General features: G+C 48.7%; 1 protein-coding gene and 1 long non-coding RNA gene across 3 annotated transcripts; one reads left to right on the top strand and one right to left on the bottom strand.

Annotated features, from left to right (window-relative positions):
- Positions 1-5,281: 5,281 nt before the first annotated feature.
- On the bottom strand, positions 5,282-13,677 carry TMEM214 (transmembrane protein 214). Its single transcript, XM_070379253.1, has 17 exons — positions 13,486-13,677; positions 12,289-12,488; positions 11,580-11,730; positions 11,160-11,294; positions 10,832-10,914; positions 10,310-10,415; positions 10,137-10,218; positions 9,758-9,859; positions 9,246-9,387; positions 8,722-8,813; positions 8,391-8,439; positions 8,087-8,200; positions 7,718-7,835; positions 7,106-7,202; positions 6,720-6,888; positions 6,440-6,591; positions 5,282-6,222 (listed from the first exon to the last, which is right to left on the bottom strand). The coding sequence occupies exons 1-17, from the start codon at positions 13,628-13,630 to the stop codon at positions 6,096-6,098; spliced, it is 2,064 nt and encodes a 687-aa protein (XP_070235354.1). The 5' UTR covers positions 13,631-13,677; the 3' UTR covers positions 5,282-6,095.
- On the top strand, positions 13,120-20,284 carry LOC138989876 (uncharacterized). Of its 2 annotated transcripts, none has more exons than XR_011466017.1 (3): positions 13,120-13,239; positions 19,792-19,975; positions 20,163-20,284. It is a non-coding gene; the product is annotated as an uncharacterized lncRNA (long non-coding RNA). The 2 variants fall into 2 exon arrangements; XR_011466016.1 differs by lacking the exon at positions 13,120-13,239 and adding an exon at positions 17,521-18,282.
- Positions 20,285-21,858: the final 1,574 nt, after the last annotated feature.

The following is a 21,858-nucleotide window of genomic DNA, read 5'->3' as shown; positions in this document are numbered from 1 at the left end:
CTGAGGAAGGCTTTCTTATTTCTCCTTGCTATTATTTGGAACTCTGCTTTCAAATGGGTATATCTTTCCTTTTCCCCTTTGCCTTTTGCTTCCCTTCTTTCCAGAGCTATTTGTAAGGCCTCCTCAAACAGCCATTTTGCTTTTTTGCATTTCTTTTTCTTGGGGATGGTCTTGATTCCTGTCTCCTGTACAATGTTACAAACCTCCATCCACAGTTCATCAGATTCTCTATCGGATCTAGTCCCTTATATTTCTCACTTCCACTGTATAGTATAAGGGATTTGATTTAGGTCATACCTGAATGGTCTAGTGGTTTTCTCCACTTTCTTCAATTTCAGTCTGAATTTGGCAATAAGGAGTTCATGATCTGAGCCACAGTCAGCTCCTGGTCTTGTTTTTGCTGACTGTATAGAGCCTCTCCATCTGTGGCTGCAAAGAATAAAATCAATCTGATTTTGGTGTTGACCATCTGGTGATGTCCATGTGTAGTCTTCTCTTGTGTTGTTGGAAGAGGGTGTTTGCTATGACTAGTGTGTTCTCTTGGAAGAACTCATTGGCCTTTGCCCTGCTTCATTCTGTACTCCAAGGCCAAATATGCCTGTTACTCCAGGTGTTTCTTGACTTCCTACTTTTGTATTCCAGTCCTCTATGATGAAAAGGACATCTTTTTTGGGTGTTAGTCCTAGAAGGTCTTGTAGGTCTTCATAGAACTGTTCAACTTCAGCTTCTTCAGCATTACTGGTCGAGACATAGACTTGGATTACCGTTGACATTGCATGGTTTGCCTTGGAAACGAACAGGCTAAACTTTAAATCTGAGGTTTGTGTTGTTACCAAATGCATACCAGGGTTCACGCCTGTGGGCATCCACAAAGCAGGTTAACATCTTCCCTTTGATTTAACTTCATTCTGCAGCTGCAAAGGCTACCTCCCATTGTGTTGGAGAGCATCAGCTTGGGGTGGTTTTCTTGGAGAGGTGTTTACCACGCTCTCTCTTTCTTGTGAGAAGGTGGGGTCAGAAAGCAGAAAGTGTTTAATTACGTTGCTTGGGGCTTTTGTTTTGTTTTTGAGGGAAATTCACATAACATACAATTAACTATTTTAAAATATGAACAATTCACAGTCTTATGGACTCTATGGGAGAGGGAGAGGGTGGGAAGATTTGGGAGAATGGCATTGAAACATGTAAAATATCATGTATGAAACGAGATGCCAGTCCAGGTTCGATGCACGATACTGGATGCTTGGGGCTAGTGCACTGGGACGACTCAGAGGGATGGTATGGGGAGAGGAGGGAGGAGGGTTCAGGATGGGGAACACATGTATACCTGTGGTGGATTCATTTTGATATTTGGCAAAACTAATACAATTATGTAATTATGTAAAGTTTAAAAATAAAATAAAATTTAAAAAAATAAAAATTATCTGAAAAGGAAAAAAAAATATGAACAATTCAGTGTTATTTAGTACATTCATAGTGTTGTGCAAATGATCACCTCTCTCTGGTTGAAAAACTTTTTCTCACTCTGCAAGAACAGCTGTTAACCCTGAAAGTAAGCACTCCCATCGCATTTCACCCAGCCCCTGGCAACGACTAATTGGCTGTCTCCACGGATTTACCTTATTCTGGAGATTTCCTATAAAACAATAAAATATGTGACCTTTCATGCTTGATTTCTTTCACTTATGTTTTGAGACTCGTGGACACTGTAGCATGTACCGGTACTTTGTCCCTTTTATGGCTGAATAATACTCCATTCGGTGTCCATTCTTCTGTCTTTTCCCACCTTTTGGCTTTCATGAATAATAGTGCTACAAACATTCGTCTACAAGTTTCTGTGTGGATGTATGTTTTCATTTGTCTTGGGTACACTCAGGAATGGAATTGCTGAGTTTTATGGTATTTGTATGTTTAACTCTTTGAGGAACTGCCAAACTGTTTTCCACAACTGTTGAACAATTTTACATTCCCACCACCAATGTAAGAGGGTGCCATTTCTCCACATCCTTGTCAACATTTATTTTCTGTATTTTTTATTGTAGGCCACGTTTCAATAAGTTGAGCTCAATTAGTAATAAGCAATTTTCTGTCATTAAAGTTTTTTAAATCATCATTTGACTAGCCATTTCTCATCTGCTTTGTACCAAAATTTACTGAAATATTCATCTTATTGTTGGACAATTTACATCCAAAATTTTCATGATTAATACTGCTACAATAAAAAAAATACTGCTACAATAAATGTTGTTATATGTAAATCTTTGTTCACATTTCTGTTTACTTCTGTATCTTCTAGAATATATTCATAGGAGTGGAACTACTTGGTAAAGTAATATGAAACTTTCTAGGCTTTTGACAAATGTTACTAAATTACTTCCTAGAAACATTATACCAGTTTCTATCATAGCATTCACTGAGTAAATCACTTAAAAAATTTTTTTGTCAACATGATAGGCAAAAATAAGTGGTATCTTATTTTAAATTTGCATCTCTTTGGCAGTGAAATGGACTTTTCCTCCCAAGTCTATTGTTCATCTGCATTTCTTTTATAAAGCATCTTTCATCTATATTTTTATTGTTGCTTAGTGATTTTCTTACTGATTTGTAATTCTTCAATAATGTGTTTATGATAAGCCCAACAAGGCAACAGAGGCCTTGACCAGCCTACCAACCAGACCATTCCATCCAACAACAGCAGAATACATATGCTTCTCAAGAGTACATGGAATATTCTCTAGGATACCCCACGTATTAGGTAATGTCTCAATAAATTTAAAAAGATGTAAATCATGCAAAGTATGATTAAGGTAAACCACAGACTTCAGATGACAGTGCTGGGTGATAGTGGCGTGTCGGTACAGGCTCACTGAATTTGACAGTGGGGGAACCTCAAGTGCAGGCGTAATGACATGGTGCTTTTTGCTGAATTTTGACATGAACTTAAAACTGCTATAAAAAAATCCATTAAAAATAACTTGTGTACTTAAATAGTTAAAGTATATACTGAGGCATAGTCAACATTTCAACTCCTAATTCTAATAGGTAAAATATTCAATAGGTATTTGCTCATACACTGAATGGTGAAAATTCTTATACCTCAGGTCTGGGCAATGAAACCACTGGTTAAGAATGGAACACCACATAGAGAAAAGCAAGGTCCTTTGCACCCTCAAGTCCTTTGGGGAGCAGAACCAGGAAGGTGATTAGAAAACCAATTCATCACTTTAAGTGTTCACTTAAATCCAAATTCCTTCAGGAGAGATAAGACATATTAAATGCTCAGAGGTCATTCAACCATTGAAATTTCTGTATAATTGACAACTGGGTGACTCTGGAATAGGGCAGAGCAGGTATGCCTGTCTCTGTGGGAAATGCTCCATTCTGAGAGTGGTGGCATTTGGGAACAGGCTGGCAACGCCACAGGCATGAGTCCAGCAACATTATCTGTCCATAGTAAGTCAGGCTCCCCTTCCACCCACCCTGTTCTAAAGCTGAAGCTGTAGACAGGGTACAAGTAGCCAAAGGAAACCAAAAATATGCATTGAGACTTAGAAAAACGGAAAGAAGTGTTGAGATAATATCCAAGAATAATATGTATTCTGCTGTTGTTGGACGGAATGGTCTGGTTGGTAGGCTGGTCAAACTAGTAACTAAAGCTTGTAAGAGATAACAATACTCAAACTGCCCTTCAGTTACATGATGTGTTATCTGTAGAACTCCAGCTGTGTGTGAAAAGTAAAGTTAAAATGTCTAGAAGTGATCTTCAAGATGTCAGTCGACTTCCAGTAACACCAGTTGTCAGTGTGACTGCCTGCCTGTCATCATCAGTGTACTCCACCAGTCTATACTGGTTCAGCTAACTGGCTTGGCTTGGATTCCTGTAGAGTTGTGCTAAAGTGAAATATCTACATTGTCTGATCTAGCTTTAATGGATAGCAGGTGCAGTGGATAGAGAAAACGTTCTGACCACTCCAGTATCAGGTATCTATCAAATAATGCCGATTGAGGTGTCAGTAGTGTCCCTGTGAGAGGCTGTGGAGACCCCAGTTAACCTGAGTTAAAGAAAAATGTTGCATCCCAGGATTACATGTTAGAAATTAGATGAATCCAATAAGGTAGTAGTGTACACATTAGACACCAAGGAAGCACTTGCAAGTGGGATTCTCTGAGTTGCTGGATTCAAAGTCCGGTCCAGCAGCCTTGGTTGGACTTGATGTCATTGTAGGGCATGGTCCTGCACTGGTGCCAATAACCCAAGCTCACACTGGCTCATTTTCTTTGTCTTGAATTCAGGCCAGTTACTAGGATTCACTCCTCTTAAGAATTGAACCCATCTGTAACTGACTTTAGGTAAAGAACTGAAGCAATGGAACATGTCTGGGGACCTGTGGACAGTTCTGCCAGCAGGCCTACACTTTGGTCCTTTGTGGGGTGGGGTTTCTTCTTCTGGGAAAAAATCGTCAGGGCTGACTGCCACTACAAAAGCAGGCTTCTGCCCAGCGTGGTAAGTTACATCCTAACAAGGAAAGGAAGATGTTCCAGTCCTCAAGACTTCGTGTCAAGATTTTGCTACGCTTGCTACTTGATAATCCCGTGGCTGAAAAATGGAGGCAGCACGTCAGGGCCGCCTGTGAAAGGAAAAGCGGCAGCTGGCCATCACCCCTGCTAGTCAGCTCAGGTGCTCGTGATGGAAACAGAACTCAGCCCATGGACGCTAAAGTGGGCAGTGCACCTCTAGTACTGCTTACATTCTTTAAACACTCAAGGAAAGAAACTTCAGGTGAGAACTGAAAAACGTGTGCTGTTAGCTGACTTGTTATAGTCTCAAGTCAAATTAAAAGGGACATGGGTGATAAACCCTTGACTCATGTGTCTCTTGGAGTTCTGAATCTTTCACTCACTGCCTATAAAATGGATCAATTAATAAATGAAGGTCCTGGCAAGGAAGGAGGCATCCTCTGATTGCTGGCCAAGAATTCCTCTAGGACACTCTCCCCGACTTTTCCAGGCATATAATCCTCAAGCTCCCAAGGCAATCTTGGGACACGAATCACAAGGACAAGTGAGATGATAAGTGAGCAAGTAGGGCGTCTAGAACCCTCGACAGGCCAAACTTTAGAATGATGGAAGCAGGCTTTCCTTGCCAGAAGCTCAACTATGGCCAGAGGCTACAACCTTTGGGAGGGCAGAGGGCTAAAGAATGTGCAGGAGCTCACATTTTGTCGTCCTGTCCACAACTGTAGGAATTTCTGTATGAAGAGGCACAGAGGAAAACTAGAAATCAAATCTGTGTCCTTTATTCCATCAAGTAGGCATATCCACAAGCCCATGCTGTGTCCTGTCTCAACAGGTTGCTGGATGATTTCCTGGGCCTGAGGCACATGATGACCTGGGCTCTGCTCTCCAGACAGATGGCAGGGGTGGGCAGTGGAGAAGGGCTGAACTCGGAGGCTGAGACCGCCCCCAGCACTGAAGGGGGACAGAGAGCAAGGATGTAGGACCATGATGACAGGAGCAGTAGAAGCCTTGAAGGACCTAAGTTGAACATTTTGAGGTGAGAGGCCTCTCCATCCAGGCCTACATGTCCACGGACAGCCACACCCAGACTGTGGGCAGAGACAAAGCTGCTACCATCCACTGTGGTGCTACATTCTTCTAGATTCTTCTAGAAGTCCCTTTTTTTTTCCTGCCGTGGTTAAGGTCTGGGAGCAGGAATCGTTTGTCAGAAGAATGCAGAAGCCATTTCCTGGAGTCCACCTTTTCAAGATGAGCTGTTTGAGGCTTCAAGAATGAGAGAGAAGGAAGTGGAGAGCAGAGACAAGAGAGGCTACCAGGCCCAAGGATAAAGGCTGGGAGCCATGTACAGTCAGTCGGGCAGAGCAGTGGTCAGTGGAGTCGTGGGTTGGAGGCTGAGATACCTCTGGGCTCGCTGCCACCAAACCGGAAGAACTGAGGCAGAGGCAGCCTACCACTTGCTGAGGAGACAGAACTTAGGCACCAAGTAACAAAGACTCCCCTGCAGAATTGCCACTCTCTGCCCCAACAGTCTCCAGGGGTCTGCTCCAGACAGAGCCCAGCAGCCAGGGAGGCAGGGCCTACTGCTGGGATATCATGGCAAGTGCCCAGTCCAAGAAAGCCACTGTGGTGTCCTGTAGTCTGAGCCAGGTCCAGTGAGCGGCCTCACTGAGCTGTGTCTTCATGCAGTCCCAAGTCACCTCGCCTCTGGGAGGAAAGCAGACATTTCGGGGGTTGGGAAATTGTGATGTGCAGCTGTGTTAAGTCAAAGAGCTGTAGCTAATACTCACAACCCCGATCCCAAAGTGCCCAAGGGATGCGCAGGAGGCAGGGCAGAGCGAGAAAAACAAAAGGGGAGCTGTGTCCCTGGAGAAAGGGCCTGGGGTCACAGGCCTCCTGCTGGAGCCCTGGGGTAGGGTCTCACCTGCATGCCTCGTGGCAGTGCTCCTGGATCTGGGCCAGGGCCTCAAGCAGCATGTGCCACGTAGGCAGCAGGATGCTGTGATAAAGAAACAGGAGCAGCTCCCTCAGAGAACGGAGCAGCTGGTTCAGGGTGTCAGGGAGCTGGGTCTGTAGCTGGACCATGGAGAATGGATGGGTTAGAACGACAGGAAAGGCAGTCCACGTGGGGCTGCACCTTCCCAAGAACACAGCCATCCGGCAAGAGGTCAGAGCCTTCTCTGACCTCTCTGTCTCTGGCTTACCCTCTGGAAGAGGTTGGCGAGGCTGTCACCGAACCAGGCAAGGTGTGAGGCACAGTGGGCAGAAAGGAAGCCGACGGTGGCATTGGTGTGGGCCCAGGCCAGCTGCAAGCCAGGCCTCACCACAGTCAGCAGGTGGGAGCCCCAGGCTGGCAATGTCTTCTCCAGCCAGCTGTAGGGGAGACACAGAGGGAGGAAGAAGGTGTCTGGAGTCTCCCAAGCAGGCTGGCCTAAGAACAGCTGGGGCAAGGTAGGCCTTGGGAGGGGAAAACCACAGCGGCTTCCCATTGACTGTCAATGCTGTCACCACCCTGAACAGGCAAGCCCTCTCTCTCCCACGCCTCCCTCTCCCCTCTAGGTACCCCCCATCCCACTCCCGGAGGTCTCACCTGTAGCCCTGCAAGCTATAGGAGTAGATCTTGGTGCATGCTTGTTGGCCAGCAGGCAAGACACCAGATGACTGAAGCAGCTGGCCAGAAAGGGAGGCTGCGGAGAGGGGGCCTTGGGTGAGTGAGGAGGTGAGCGGGGCAGGGACTGGGACTGGGGAGGCAGGCACTACAGGCCCCAGAGCAGACTCAGTGAGGGATGGGGCAGAACTGGACATGCTCACGGGGTTGCAGAGCTGGCTCCATTCTGCTCTGGAGCACGTGTGGAGGGAGGGTTGCAGGCCAGGAGAGCAAGAAGGGTGCAGCCAGGTGGAGCTGTGGACTTGGGCATCAGGAAACCTCGAGTCTGAGGGTCAGCCTTTCTACTTCCTAGCTGTGATGTTATGCTAATTGGTAAATCTTTCTGAGCCTCAATTTCCTCAAAAATTAAAAACAAGGTAACACTACTCAAATAAGACCATGAATATGAAGCATTTCTACAATGCAAAGCACAGACACATCTGTCAGAAAAATGTCTGTTCTGGAGTGTGTGCAGGGGCGGGGAGTGGTACATCCAGCTCTGTGTCCCCACAAAAAGCCCCTGGCTATCTCCTTTGCCAGCCAATCCCTGCTTACCCTGGAAAGAGCTGTGTGACCGGAAGTCATGGCACAGGAAACCTATGGCAAAGACCAGCACCAACAGAAGTAGCCGTGTCCAGGGCAGCTGGAAGCCCCGAGCCTGCTGCAACAGACTCTAGAAGGAGAAGGGGCAGGGAGCAGTGGTCAGAAGGGAGTGGGGCTGGCCCTGGCCTCCTAAGGCAGGCCTCAAGCTCAGCCTTCCACAGAGAGGATCCAGCCCTCTCACTACTCCAGAGGTGGTGGGAGTTCCAGCGGCAGGTGGGGCAGGAATGTCATACAGGTCCAACCCAGGGTGTGCAGAGACTGCGAGGAGAAAAGTCTATGGGTGGTGGTGGGAGGCGAGGGCAGTGGGCTGGGCGCTGGCACCTTGCAGGCCGAGTCGCAGGTGACGACATCTTGATTGCTGCCGCCGCCCTTCCTCAGCAGATCCTGGTTGGTAAGCTTGAAGGACTGAATGGTTTCTTGCAATGACTCCTGTGTCTGTAGAGTAAGAGAAGTCTAGGCTGAGAATGTTAAGATTTAGCCCACAAGTGAACCCTGAGCTTCCATTCTGCTTCGTATTCCACACCAGAAGTGCTAATGGAGCACCTTCCCAGAAAGCGGGGCCAGTGGCGGGGGTACGAACTCAGAACCCAGACGAGGCTCAGCCTGCCATGTCTTCCCAGCTCACCTTCTTGGGAATACGCTCCCAGGACCTGAGCAGGTGTTCCAGCAGCAGGCTGTGGGGAAAGCACAATCCTTTCCCATCAGGAGGCCCACCTGGCCCCTCCCATCCTCCATGGGCCCCAGCTCCTTCAGGCTGAAAGACCCTCCATGCCCTGTCCCCCACCCCCACAGAGGAGCAGCTTCGTGGAAGCCTCCCTGCAAAGCCCCCACAGGTATGAGCCTGAACAACAGTGACAAACATCCCCCTTCTGCTTTTGGACAGGACACACCATGAAGAGTAAATTAAGGTTTCTCTGTGTGGATCAGAGGCAGGTGACCCCCACCCCGCCACCTGCCTGGACTGTGACAGGTGCTTGGGGTAGAGCTGCCGCCAGACGCTGGTGCTGAGGGGGTCCACCATCAGGCACTCAGTCAGGCTTCTCAGGAGCTGCACAGGAGATAGAAGGGAGAGACTGCTGGGCCCCGGGCAATGGTGGGGAGTGCTAAGAGCTAACTCCCCCTCTTAGTTAGTGCCAAGTGGGGCCCCCCAGGCAGCACTCCACCCTGAAGGGCAGAGAAATTGTGCCCATACCCTCAAAATCTCCAAGAGGCTATAAAGGGGAAGAAGGGGCTCCTGAGATAAAAATTAGCTTGTCTGCAAGGGACCATGAGAGACTGGTCAGATCTGAACAAGCTGCCTTTTCAGCTCCATTCTTCTGAGAGTGAAGCATAAAGGAGCCAGCAGTTGGCTGTTGGGACCAAGCTGGGGAGGGCGGGGCAAAGAGGGGAGAAAACAGGCTCCCAGTGGCAGGGCCTGTCAGCAGATAGGGACCTTACCCCACCCCAAGAAGGAGAAAGGCACCTCCCACCAGCTCCTCACCTCTTTCTTCATCTCCGGAGGGCAGCCAGGGGTGGCTCTGGACAGGAAGGAGGGGAAGTAGGTATGCAGCGTGGATTCCGGCTTTGCCCCAAATGCCAGCACCTTCAGTCGTGGGTACAGCTGACATAGCTGCTCCTGCAGGCTGTGGAGGGGGTTGAGAAGAGAGCTGAGCATAGACTCTGATTGGCTTTGTGTGCTTGTGCCCCTTGCGTCTGCAGCAAAGTCCATACCCTGCCCAAGGTGGTGGTCATGAAGGGCCTTTTAATGGTTCTGCATCTTTCTAGACTCAGAGACTTCTTGGAAAATCTGCTCAGTCATGGGTCCCCTCCCCAGAAAATGCCCACAGGCCAATCACCATGGAGGGCCCATGTAATTCCAAGGGTTCAATGATCCCATGTACATGCAGGTTGATAATCTCAAATTGAGAGTGGCCGGAGGTGAAGGGACAGATATAGTGTCCTAATCCTCTGCTGGGGTCCTTCACAGAAGGTTGTGCCCTGGGACAGCCCTACCTGGGAGTCAAGGAGTTGTTGGGCATATAGGCAAAGTCCAGAAGTGGGAAGAGGTCCTTGGGGCCAATCATGCCAAAGCCCTTGGTGAGGTTGGGGTGCATCCTGTGGGGGAGGAAAGAAACAGGCTTGTTGGGGAACACCGGCCCTGGCCACGGTCCCAGCTAAGAACATCTAAGAAAAAGGGCATAAACTCCACTCCATCCCCCCAACTTCCTGGCTCCCTCCGTTTCCTTCACCACCCCCACATTCTGACTTGGGAGGAGCTGGTCCTGATGCTTCTTCACATCTATGGAAACCAGGATCACAGCATCCATTTTGCTGAAATAGCTACCTGAAAACACCCTGGGCCTGCTCTTCCCCTTCACCTCCAATTACTCACAGGAGCAGCCGATCCAGGTATGCAATGGCGAAGGGAGACAGAGACTTGATGCCCAGCACAGGTAGCATAATCCCCAGCCACACTGTGGAGACAAAGATCAGGGAGGAAGCCTCAAGCCTGGATCCACTGGGGACATTAAAGAGGAACTTCCAGCTCCAAAACCTTTCTTTTACCTCTCAGTCCCTCGGTGAGGTTGGTAAAACCTGCTTGACCCAGGGCCCACATGATAGTCAGACACTTGGCTGGTCGGCTCTGGTGGGACCTCAGCAGTTCCAGGAACTGGGGAGACCAGTGAGGGAGGCAGGTTGGGAAAGGGCAAAGCACCAGGAGCACCCTCAAAGCCAAGGAAGAAGACAGAATTCAACTGGGAGAGGACAATGGGGCAGTGTGGTAATGTGGTGGAGTGACTCAGAGCACAGGCTCTGGCACCAGGCTATGGTCTTCACTCACGTTTATCACTTACTACTTGACCAACTTTACAAAGTAACTGACCCCTGTTGCGGCTCAATCTTCTCATCTACAAAATGGGAATAATAGCAGTACCTACCTCATATATGTACATAGTGCTAACGCTGTTAGCTAACTACTTGTCTTACGGGACCTCCTGCATCCCTTAACTGGGTTCAACAGAGTTGATTCTGCCCAGTCTCCCCAGTCCTGGCCTCCCAATGGCCCCATCACAACCCTGAGCTCACCTTGCCTAGGTTTGTGGTGACAATCTTGGGCTTGTCTTGCAGAATGGCCTGGATACAGATGCGGTAACCGTGCAGTGACTCCCCTGGAGATACACATTCTCAGACCCACATATACTAATCAGCACCCCAAACCTGTAATCTCTCTTTCAACAGCTGAGAGCCCAGAACCCAGGCCCAGGGAGTCCTAGCATCCTCCTTCTTTTCCAAAAGTGCTGGAATTAGCATATTTCTCTGCTAAAAGAGAACCTCTTCAGTTACTCTAGAAGCAGAAAAAAGGGGATTAGGTTCCCAAGATAGGACTGGCCTAATTCTCACGGGACCCTCTCACCTGGAGTCTTATCCAGTTCTTGTAGCATGGTGAATAGACAATGGTCGAAAAAGAGCTCCAGGGATCCCGCAGCCTTCGCCAATAGCCCTCGGATGATGCCACGCAGCTCCCGGCTCACCAGGCTGTAGGGATAATCTGGGGTCGATAGGCCTCATATGAGAGCTAGCACCAGAAGCCTCTGCTACCTCTGAGGCCTCTGCTTTGCTCCTTGAGAACTGTAAGTGAAGGCAGAGGTCACTGCACTGTGGCTGGCATCCTCCCTATTTCAACGAGGCCCAGGAACTTTGAAGCCATGCTAATCTGAGGACAGCTCAAATCACCAGGTAAGTCAGGGCAGTGGGGGCATGGGGCTCAGTTACTAAGTAATGCGCTTACATACAGCCCTTTCAGAATTTTCTTCAACTCGTCTGGAGAACTAACCGTGAGGATGCTGGCTAAGTGTGGGTTCACTCGGAGGTACTTGGAGCTTGTAGTTGAGATAGCTGGCCAGGTCCTTCAACCACACGGATGGGTTTCCAGAGAACACACTCTGGCTCTTGTCCAGTTCCTTCTGCAGATCTGCCAGGTCCAGCTGCCAGGAACACAGTCCCCTCATGGTGAGTTTCGGGTGTAGAGTAATGGGGTAGAGGTGGGGAAATGGTTGAGGTGGCAGGAAAAACAAAGGGTTTCTGCTTTTCAATGCAAGTATATGGAATGCCATACTTTTGTTGCATCCAGATCTTCAGGAACTAGAGAACAAGACAATTGTAACTGCTGATCTCAAGAACTAATACTCTTGGGTCCCTCACATGTTCAAGGAGAGAAACAGAAGACAAGATGGAAAGTGAAAGATCATTTCTTCCTTGGTGGGAGGAACCACAAGCAGTTTTTCTAAACCCTCTGTGTATCTCTGGATTTTCAAGGTTTTCCCCTCACTAATCTATGGTTCTCTATAAACTCATTCCCTTTCTAGCCTAAGTGCAGACACTGCATCCCATTGGATTTCCATCCTTTCCTGAAGGCCTCCTCTTAGTCAGCAGTGTCCCTCATCCCACAGGTCCCTCAGGAGCCCGTCCCTGTCCCACTTCTTTCATCCTCTCTACTCCTCGGGTCCTCATTCTTCCCCTGCCTAAAGTCTCGCCACACTCACAGCTTTCAGTGCCTCCTCCAGGCTGCGAAAGCGTCCCTGCTTCTGGTTCTGGTTGGTGAGGGTCGCCACCTTCTTAGCCTGCTTCTTGTTCCCCGGTTTCTTAGGCTCCACAGCAGGAGGTGGAACCTGCTCCTTATTCTGCCGCTTCATGATTTTCTCAAAGCCCCGCTCATACAGGGTGCTTGTCGTCTGGATTGGAGCTGGGGTAATGACAGGCAGAGAAAGGGGGGCAGCCCTGAATCAGGAGGGCCTCACAGAAACAGTGGTCCCTCCCCACACACTGGCACTTAATTAATCTCCAGGGAGGAGCCTGCCTCAAAGCCCCTTCTTGCATCCTGCTTAAGGACCCCTCCTGGTGGTTTCTTTCAGTTACCACAGCTCTTGAGTTCATGGGCTCTTTCAGAGATAAGGCATTTCTTTATTAGGAAATCAGAGTATGGGAAAATTGGGCAGGTGGGTGGTGTCCAACACAGAGGGCTGGCTTCTTTATTGAGTGGCTACCAGTTTGGGAAATCACGGTTTTCCATTCTTGGTTCTACCCCAGTTCCTCTTGGTTCTGATGTGACAACTCTATAATCAACAAGTGGCAAGCTTCCTCTGCTCCTTCAGGAGGCTTTGAGGAAACAGGCACCGCTTGGAATAATACTTGATGGGTGTGGAGATGTGTGTGGTGGATCATTTTCTCCCACTGCCGGGCCTCATGAGCGTCCAAGTCCCCACGCCAACCCCCTACCTGCAGATTACTTAAGGCGGGGGCCCAGTCTATGAGGAACCAGACTGCCTCTCCGCAGCTCCCGGACACTTGTCCGGCAAGGCCAGGCTATCGGGCCCGGGAACAGCTGGCAGGGAGCGTGTGCTGTCTGCTGAGCGTCCGAAGACGAGAATCCCGGTCCCCTCTAATAAGTGATCCTGGGGAAGTCGTCTAACTTCGTTGGGCCTCAGTTTACTCATGTGAGTGGCAAGGACGGCGACCTCCCTCGCTCTGTCTACCTCTTTTGAGGGTCGAGAAACGCCAGGGGAGCGCCGGCTGAACTGGGAGGTACCAATCCGCAGGAGGCTCGCGACTCCAGGAGCCCAGGGGTGTTTGGACCCTCTGGGCCCCGGTAGCTGCTCGCTACCACCCGGGGTGGGGAGGTGGGGTGCAGACCCGGGGCGGGGCGAGGGCTACAGGGGGCGGCGGGCCGGGTGGGTACTCACGGGTCAGGTCGTACTTCCACACTCCGTTCGCCTCCCCCAGCGCCCGGCGGTCCCCTCCGCCGCCTTTACCACTGCCGCCGGCCCCAGGCCGCCGCCCCTTCTTCACCACCTCCCAGCGCCCCCCACCCGCAGTCTTCGCCGCCATGGCTCCGACCCTCCCGCCACGGCCGCCTCCCCAAGCTTTCCGGTCCGGTGCGGACGCGCCGCGCTCTGCCACGTCTCCTCGCAGGGCTTCGCGGCGCGTGACGCCACCCGCTAGGCAGCTTGGGACTTGTAGTCGTTGGTGTTTGCCGGGTTCTTCCGCTCTAGGGGTCGGCGCGGCGTCAGGAGCCTTTCTCAAAAAAAAAAAAACAACAACAGCCAAGCAAAAGATGTTGAGATGAGAGGCTACTGCTTTCGGACAACTTTTATTGAGCCAACCAGTCCATCCTAAAGGAGATCAGTCCTGGGTCTGATCAGTCCTTGGAAGGACTGATGTTGAAGCTGAAACTCCAATACTTTGGCCACCTGATGCGAAGAGCTAACTCATTTGAAAAGACCCTGATACTGAGAAAGATTGAAGGCAGGAGGAGAAGGGGACGACAGAGGATGAGATGGTTGGACGGCATCACCGACTCAATGGACATGAGTTTGGGTGAACTCCGGGAGTTGGTGATGGACAGGGTGGCCTGGTGTGCTGCGGTTCATGGGGTCGCAGAGTCGGACACGACTGAGCGACTTAACTGAACTGAACGTGGAAGTATTGGGTGACTTGGTGAAAATTTAACTGTTTCTGGTTTTCTTTCCGTTCTAGTTGTGCACGAAGGATGAAATGAAAGTTCTCCTCAGCTCCTGGGGGAGTTTGTAGATGAAATGCTCCCTTCCTTACAGGAAAGTGCTAGTTTTTCTGTTGCTAATGATTAAACTTTGAGTTTAACGAGCTATTAAAAAAAAAAAAAAGCTATTGTGAAGGAACAGGGAAGAGAGACGGAGCTTGAGGATTCCTCGCCTTGAGGCAGCGTTTGGGGTCGGGTGGGGCAGGAAGTAGAGAGTGGAGTGTCCCTCGAAGGGAGGCAGAGAAAAGTTTTTGGCCCTGGGACAGCCAGCACTGGGTTTCCCCTTGCAGGCAGTGGGAAAGAAAAGGCTCTGACTCCCTCCACAGCTGTCAGTCCCAAGTCCCAGGTGTGGCAGGGAAGCAATCAAGAACGAAGACCTGAGGAACTACTTAAGCAGGTTACCTGGTCAGACATCCCCTATCTCTGGAGGTCCCTTGGGCCATGCTTGTTGTATCATGTGAGACCTCAAAACTGGAAGCATGCTGGCAGGGGAGTATGAGTGAAGGTGAACTAGAAGTGATTTATCATGATTAAGGAAATGTGCTATTTCATATGCCCTGCCATGCCAACTTTTTTTCAGTCCTATCCGACTTCATGCGACCCTATGGACTGTAACCTGCCAGGCTCCTCTGTCCATGGGATTTTCCAGGCAAGAATACTGGAGTGAATTGCCCTCCTCCAGGGGATCTTCCCAACCTAGGGATCAAACCTGCATCTTTTAGGTCTCCAGCATTGACATGATGGTTCTTTTTACCACTAGTGCCACATGGGAAGCTTACTATTTAATGCACACTCCCTCATTTGACTATGAGATTCATACCTGCCATACTAAGGAACAGGCCAGGCAAGCGTTTATAGTAAGAACTAGAGTCCAACTGAAATGGACTGGAATGGGTGAATTTAACTCAGATGACCATTATATCTACTACTGAGGGCAGGAATCCCTCAGAAGAAATGGAGTGGCCATCATGGTCAACAAAAGAGTCCTAAATGCAGTACTTGGATGCAATCTCAAAAACGACAGAATGATCTCTGTTCGTTTCCAAGGCAAACCATTCAATATCACAGTAATCCAAGTCTATGCCCCAACCAGTAACGCTGAAGAAGCTGAAGTTGAACGGTTCTATGAAGACCTACAAGACCTTTTGGAACTAACACCCCAAAAAGATGTCCTTTTCATTATAGGGGACTGGAATGCAAAAGTAGGAAGTCAAGAAACACCTGGAGTAACAGGCAAATTTGGCCTTGGAATAGGGAATGAAGCAGGGCGAAGACTAATAGAGTTTTGCCAAGAAAATGCAGTGGTCATAACAAACACCCTCTTCAAACAACACAAGAGAAGACTCTATACATGGACATTATCAGATGGTCAACACCGAAATCAGATTGATTATATTCTTTGCAGCCAAAGATGGAGAAGCTCTATACAATCAGCAAAAACAAGACCAGGAGCTGACTGGGGCTCAGACCATGAACTTATTGCCAAATTCAGACTTATATTGAAGAAAGTAGGGAAAACCACTAGACCATTCAGGTATGACCTAAATGAAATCCCTTATGATTATACAGTGGAAGTGAGAAATAGATTTAAGGGCCTAGATCTGATAGATAGAGTGCCTGAGGAACTATGGAATGAGGTTCGTGACATTGTACAAGAGACAGGGATCAAGACCATCCCCATGGAAAAGAAATGCAAAAAAGCAAAATGGCTGTTTGAGGAGGCCTTACAAATAGCTGTGAAAAGAAGAGAAGCGAAAAGCAAAGGAGAAAAGGAAAGATATAAACATCTGAACGCAGACTTCCAAAGAATAGCAAGAAGAGATAAGAAAGCCTTCCTTAGCTATCAATGCAAAGAAATAGAGGAAAACAACAGAATGGGAAAGACTACAGATCTCTTCAAGAAAATCAGAGATACCAAAGGAACATTTCATACAAAGATGGGCTTGATAAAGGACAGAAATGGTATGGACCTAAGCAGAAGATATTAAGAAGAGGTGGCAAGAATACACAGAAGAACTACAAAAAAGATCTTCACGACCCAGATAATCACGATGGTGTGATCACTGACCTAGAGCCAGACATCCTGGAATGTGAAGTCAAGTGGGCCTTAGAAAGCATCACTATGAACAAAGCTAGTGGAGGTGATGGAATTCCAGTTGAGCTATTCCAAATCCTGAAAGATGATGCTGTGAAAGTGCTGCACTTAATATGCCAGCAAATTTGGAAAACTCAGCAGTGGCCACAGGACTGGAAAAGGTCAGTTTTCATTCCAATCCCAAAGAAAGGCAATGCCAAAGAATGTTCAAACTACCGCATAATTGCACTCATCTCACATGCTAGTAAAGTAATGCTCAAAATTCTCCAAGCCAGGCTTCAGCAATATGTGAACTGTGAACTTCCAGATGTTCAAGCTGGTTTTAGAAAAGGCAGAGGAACCAGAGATCAAATTGCCAACATCTGCTGGATCATCGAAAAAGCTAGAGAGTTCCAGAAAAGCATCTATTTCTGCTCTATTGACTATGCCAAAGCCTTTGACTGTGTGGATCACAATAAACTGTGGAAAATTCTGAAAGAGGTGGGAATACCAGACCACCTGATCTACCTCTTGAGAAATTTGTATGCAGGTCAGGAAGCAACAGTTAGAACTGGACATGGAACAACAGACTGGTTCCAAATAGGAATAGGAGTTCGTCAAGGCTGTATATTGTCACCCTGTTTATTTAACTTATATGCAGAGTACATCATGAGAAACGCTGGACTGGAAGAAATACAAGCTGGAATCAAGATTTCTGGGAGAAATCTCAATCACCTCAGATATGCAGATGACACCACCCTTATGGCAGAAAGTGAAAAGGAACTAAAAAGCCTCTTGATGAAGGTGAAAGTGGAGAGTGAAAAAGTTGGCTTAAAGCTTAACATTCAGAAAACAAAGATCATGGCATCCGGTCCCATCACTTCATGGGAAATAGATGGGGAAACAGTGGAAACAGTGTCAGACTTTATTTTTCTGGGCTCCAAAATCACTACAGATGGTGACTGCAGCCATGAAATTGAAAGACACTTACTCCTTGGAAGGAAAGTTATGACCAACCTAGATAGCATATTCAAAAGCAGAGACATTACTTTGCCAACAAAGGTTCATCTAGTCAAGGCTATGGTTTTTCCTGTGGTCATGTATGGATGTGAGAGTTGGACTGTGAAGAAGGCTGAGTGCCAAAGAATTGATGCTTTTGAACTGTGGTGTTGGAGAAGACTCTTGAGGGTCCCTTGGACTGCAAGGAGATCCAACCAGTCCATTCTGAAGGAGATCAGCCCTGGGATTTCTTTGGAAGGAATGATGGTAAAGCTGAAACTCCAGTACTTTGGCCACCTCATGCGAAGAGTTGACTCATTGGAAAAGACTCTGCTGCTGGGAGGGATTAGGGGCAAGAGGAGAAGGGGACGACAGAGGATGAAATGGCTGGATGGCATCACTGGCTCGATGGACGTGAGTCTGAGTGAAGTCCGGGAGTTGGTGATGGACAGGGAGGCCTGGCGTGCTGCAATTCATGGGATCGCAAAGAGTCGGACACGACTGAGTGACTGATCTGATCTAAGAGTCCAACTTCCCACAGGATGAATAGTTTAGGGAGTGATGAATTCCTTTAGGAAGGAGATTAGAGAAGGCTTCCTAAAGGCGATGACACTGGAAGTGTGTCCTGAGGAATGGGTAAATAGTCGATGGTTGGGGATTAGGGCAAGTGGGGAGAACAGGCCAGGTGTGTGGACTTGATGTAAGCAAAGGCCTACAAAGGTGGGACACAGCGGGGCAAGTCTGGGAGACTGGAAGTAGTTCAATGTGACAGTGCTTCATGGATATTGGAGGTTATGTGGTTGGAAAGGGACCTCAGCCCATATGCCAAGGTCCTTGCCTGTCAAATTTTTACTTCGTCCTGCAGATTGTGGGAAGCCAGTAGGAAAATAGCATACCTACTTTGGAAAGGTAAGTGGGGACAGGTAAAGGATGGGGTGGGCTGGAGGCAGAAAGTAGGAGATAACCAACCTCTTGCTGCTTCCTTCTGCCTGCCCTCCAGCCCCTGCAGACCTGACCATCGCTGACTTTGCCTCAGGTCAAAGGGTCTGAAATGAAGTGCTTTTGCCCAGGACCATATTTGAGATAATCATTAATCAATTCATTTTTTTCACATAGTTGGTTTAGCTCTCTTCAGACACTGTCTTCTCTTTGTTCTACCTTTTCTGTGTTACATGTATGGTCACAAAAGCGATACTGATTTTGGAAGAGAAACAGAAAGGCTTTCCATAGAAGCAAACAAGGGGGTGTTCCATGGTGGAAATATAGAGAAGGGTGGGGAGGGGCTTTATTTCCTGTCTTAGAATAGTCCAGCAGGTCATCAGTTGTACCTTGGCACCTACGGGACAGAAGTCATTCACTTACTTATCCAGTAGCATTTCCTAAGCCCTTTCTGTACCTAATAAGCACTTAGCACAGTGGTAGGTGGGAGCTAGAGGACACATGTCACTTGATTGAGAGGAACTTGAGAAACCTGTATGGGAGACAGACGAAGCAGAAAAATTGTAATTCACCGTCTTAAATGTTCCAGAGTTTGGGGAGGAGGCAGTGGCTTTACATCGTGGAGCTCTAGGTCTTCAAAGAGCAACCTTAGACACTAGCCATGAAGGGTGGGCTTGGGCAGGTACCCATGGGGTAAGAGGGAAGAATCAAAAGACTGGGTCAAGTTTGGGATGGACATGTACTGCTATATTTAAAATGGATAACCAACAAGAACCTACTGTATAGCACATGGAACTCTGCTCAATGTTATGTGGCAGGCTGAATGGGAGGAAGTTTGGGGGAGAATGGATACATGTATATGTATGGCTGAGTTTCTTCGCTGTTCACCTGAAACTATCACAACATTGTTAATTGGCTATACCCCAATACAACATTTTTAAAAGTTAAAAAAAAAAGACTGGGTCAAAGAGGATGGGTGGCTGTCTGGTGTGGGGACAAGAACAGTGAGCTCATTGAAGCAGGCTGACCTACTATATTGGTTTCCTATTGCTTCTATAAGAAATTGCCACAAACTTACTGGCTTAATACAACACAAACTTCTTGTCTTATAGCTCTGGAAGGCAAAAGTCTGTCAGGGTCTCACTGGGGTAAAATATGGTATCCATAGGGCAGTGGTCCCTTGTGGAGACTCTAGGAGAGAACCTGTTTCCTTACCTCTCCCAGCCTCTGGAGGCTGACCAAATTTCTTTGCTCATATCCCCCATCTTTAAAGCCAGCAGCAATGGGTCAAGTCCTCCTCATATTGCATCACTCTGACCTCTTGCCCCGCCCATCCCAATTTTATGGACTCTTGGCAATTACACTGGGCCCTTCTGGATAATCCAGGATACCCTCATTTTAGTCAGCAGATTAGCGATTTAATTCCATCTGCACCTTAATTCCCCTTTGCCATGTATTAATAACCTAACATATCCACAGGTTCTGAGGATTATAATGTGGACATCTTTGGAGGGAGGCGTTATTCTGCCCACCACACCCACTTAACCATCAGGGTGAGGTTCCAGCCTGAAGATGAATGCTGGGCATCACAGGGAAACTACCTTCTCCTTTTACTGTATCTACCTGGAATAGCCTTTAAAATTAGGCAGAAGAATTAAAAATGGTAAGATTTAAAAATCACTAAGATAAAATCATAATTTTAATCATAAAAATAAAAGCAGGCTAGGAACTTGGAGGAGAAAATCAGGAGAATAAGGAGAATAAATTCAAAAGTCTGTATGTGGGAGTATGAGTCAAATGGAGAAGGTGAAGTGAATGAGGGATGAACAGACACGGTTTGCTTATTTCAGGTTTCTAACGAGTCAACTGGAGAAATGCTGGTGGTCTGGAAGGAGGGTCTTGGAGCAGGGCCGCGGAAGAAACAACATCCCAGCAGTGTCTTGGGCACACTCAGGACGGTGAGGAAACATCTACCACGGCTGGTCAGAAGCTAGAGGAAAAGTTCTGGAGGTCACACCTGTGTGGTCTTTGGGGATGAGCACAGAACAATGACTCAGGAGGTCTCAATTCTAGTCCAGGTTTTAACCACCTTGAGCAAATCATGTCACATGTAGGTCTCAGTCCTTTCCCCAGTAAATAAGGGGCTGTTCTAAAGGGCAACTAAGGCTCTGTTTAAATGGGCCTGGTACCCACATTCAGCTAAGTGCCCTTGGTCCCTGTTGGACCTTCAGGACACTGGTTATCATGGCCCTTGGCCTGCACGCACCAGGAATGCAGGGCTGTGCAAATATGATGGGACCGAGTTTCCAGCTCCCGGCTCCCATGAGAGCCTGTTCTGTGGGAGGAACCCCTTGGACATTGCTTTCCTCCTGGGCTTCAGTGCTTAGAGCCCTTGCTCTTTGTCACCCACTCAGCTCTGTCACGTGAGCCCTTGTCCCCATATGGATTACTGACATTGGGTGTGTGGACTTTGACAAGGGTGGCGGACAGTATGCGGTCATACTGGCCCAAAGGGGACAGAAACGAGGCACCTCTCAGCCAGGCCCCCCCGCCACCCGACAGCTGCTTGGCTGGGTTGCCCATTATCACAGCCGTGGTCCTGAATTCTGTTCCTCTTCAGGGAATGGGAGTTCAGGCCTCCGTGCCTCCCCTTAAAGCCCTGGTACCAGCGTTGAGAGATGGGGGCTGGGTCAAGCCAGTGAAGCTTTCTGGGCCTGGGGGAGGATGGCAGTGGTGTTGTACCCCATGGCTATCACCTCCAGGGAGGGGGTCACTCAGAGAAAAGCACTGAGACCCAGGCTGTGGCTCAGCTGAGGGAGACATAGTATGGACTTTTACCACACAAGTTTATTTAAATAAAAGTGAACACATATGCAGGCTGGGTGGCCCGAAGGGCTGGGGTTGGGGAGGCGGGCAGAGAAAAGGCAGACGTACAAGAGGTCCGGGCAGAGTCTGTGTGGTATGAACCAAGCTGCAGGGGAGTGGCTGGGAGCCGCAGCGCAGTGCCGGGCTGTGGTGCTGGGCGCAGGGGGCCAAGGGTGGGCGAGCCTGGTGCCAGGAGGTCGTTTTCATCCCTCACATGCTCCCCTCCCTCTCCCTGACCACCAGGGCCTTAGGTAACCCCCCTCCTCAGTCCCCTATCCCTCTCCTGACATCAGCCTTTCCCTCAACTACTGGGAAGTCAAAAGACAAAATAAATAAGAATCGGTGAGTCCAGTCACGGCCCTGGCAACGGGGGAAGGGAAGCCAAGCCAGGCACGCTGCCCCGGAGCCCGTGCTGCCAGCCCTGGGAAAAGAACAGGTAAAGTGCAAGGAAAATCCAGTAAGTAAAAATATACCAATGACTTTGTCAAATATACAGCTGCTGGCTGTCAGGGGAGCGGGTGGCTGGCTGGGGCGGGTGGCCACAGCACCCTGGGGGAGTGTTGGCCGACACAGCATAGAGACAACGGAAATAAATAGGGGTGGGGTGGGCAGGGGTCCCGCGCACTGGGCCTGTGCCACAGGAAGAGGGGCCTCCGCCTGCTCACCTGCCCCGTCCCCCCA

The sequence above is a fragment of the Bos mutus genome, chromosome 11 (genome assembly GCF_027580195.1).
Source record: "Bos mutus isolate GX-2022 chromosome 11, NWIPB_WYAK_1.1, whole genome shotgun sequence".
Classification (NCBI taxonomy): Eukaryota; Metazoa; Chordata; class Mammalia; order Artiodactyla; family Bovidae; genus Bos; species Bos mutus.
Note: the sequence above shows the minus strand (reverse complement) of the source record. Positions and strands in the feature narration are given on the sequence as shown.

What these genes read in the sequence shown, in the direction of transcription:
- TMEM214 (XM_070379253.1), bottom strand. Translation starts at nt 13,630, where the DNA reads ATGGCGGCGAAGACTGCGGGTGGGGGGCGCTGGGAGGTGGTGAAGAAG. An exon ending in AGAACTGGATAAGACTCCAG is followed by an intron (nt 10,915 to 11,159) that starts GTGAGAGGGTCC and finishes GTGTATCTCCAG; the next exon opens with GGGAGTCACTGCACGGTTAC. An exon ending in CTCCGGAGATGAAGAAAGAG is followed by an intron (nt 8,814 to 9,245) that starts GTGAGGAGCTGG and finishes TCTCCTGTGCAG; the next exon opens with CTCCTGAGAAGCCTGACTGA.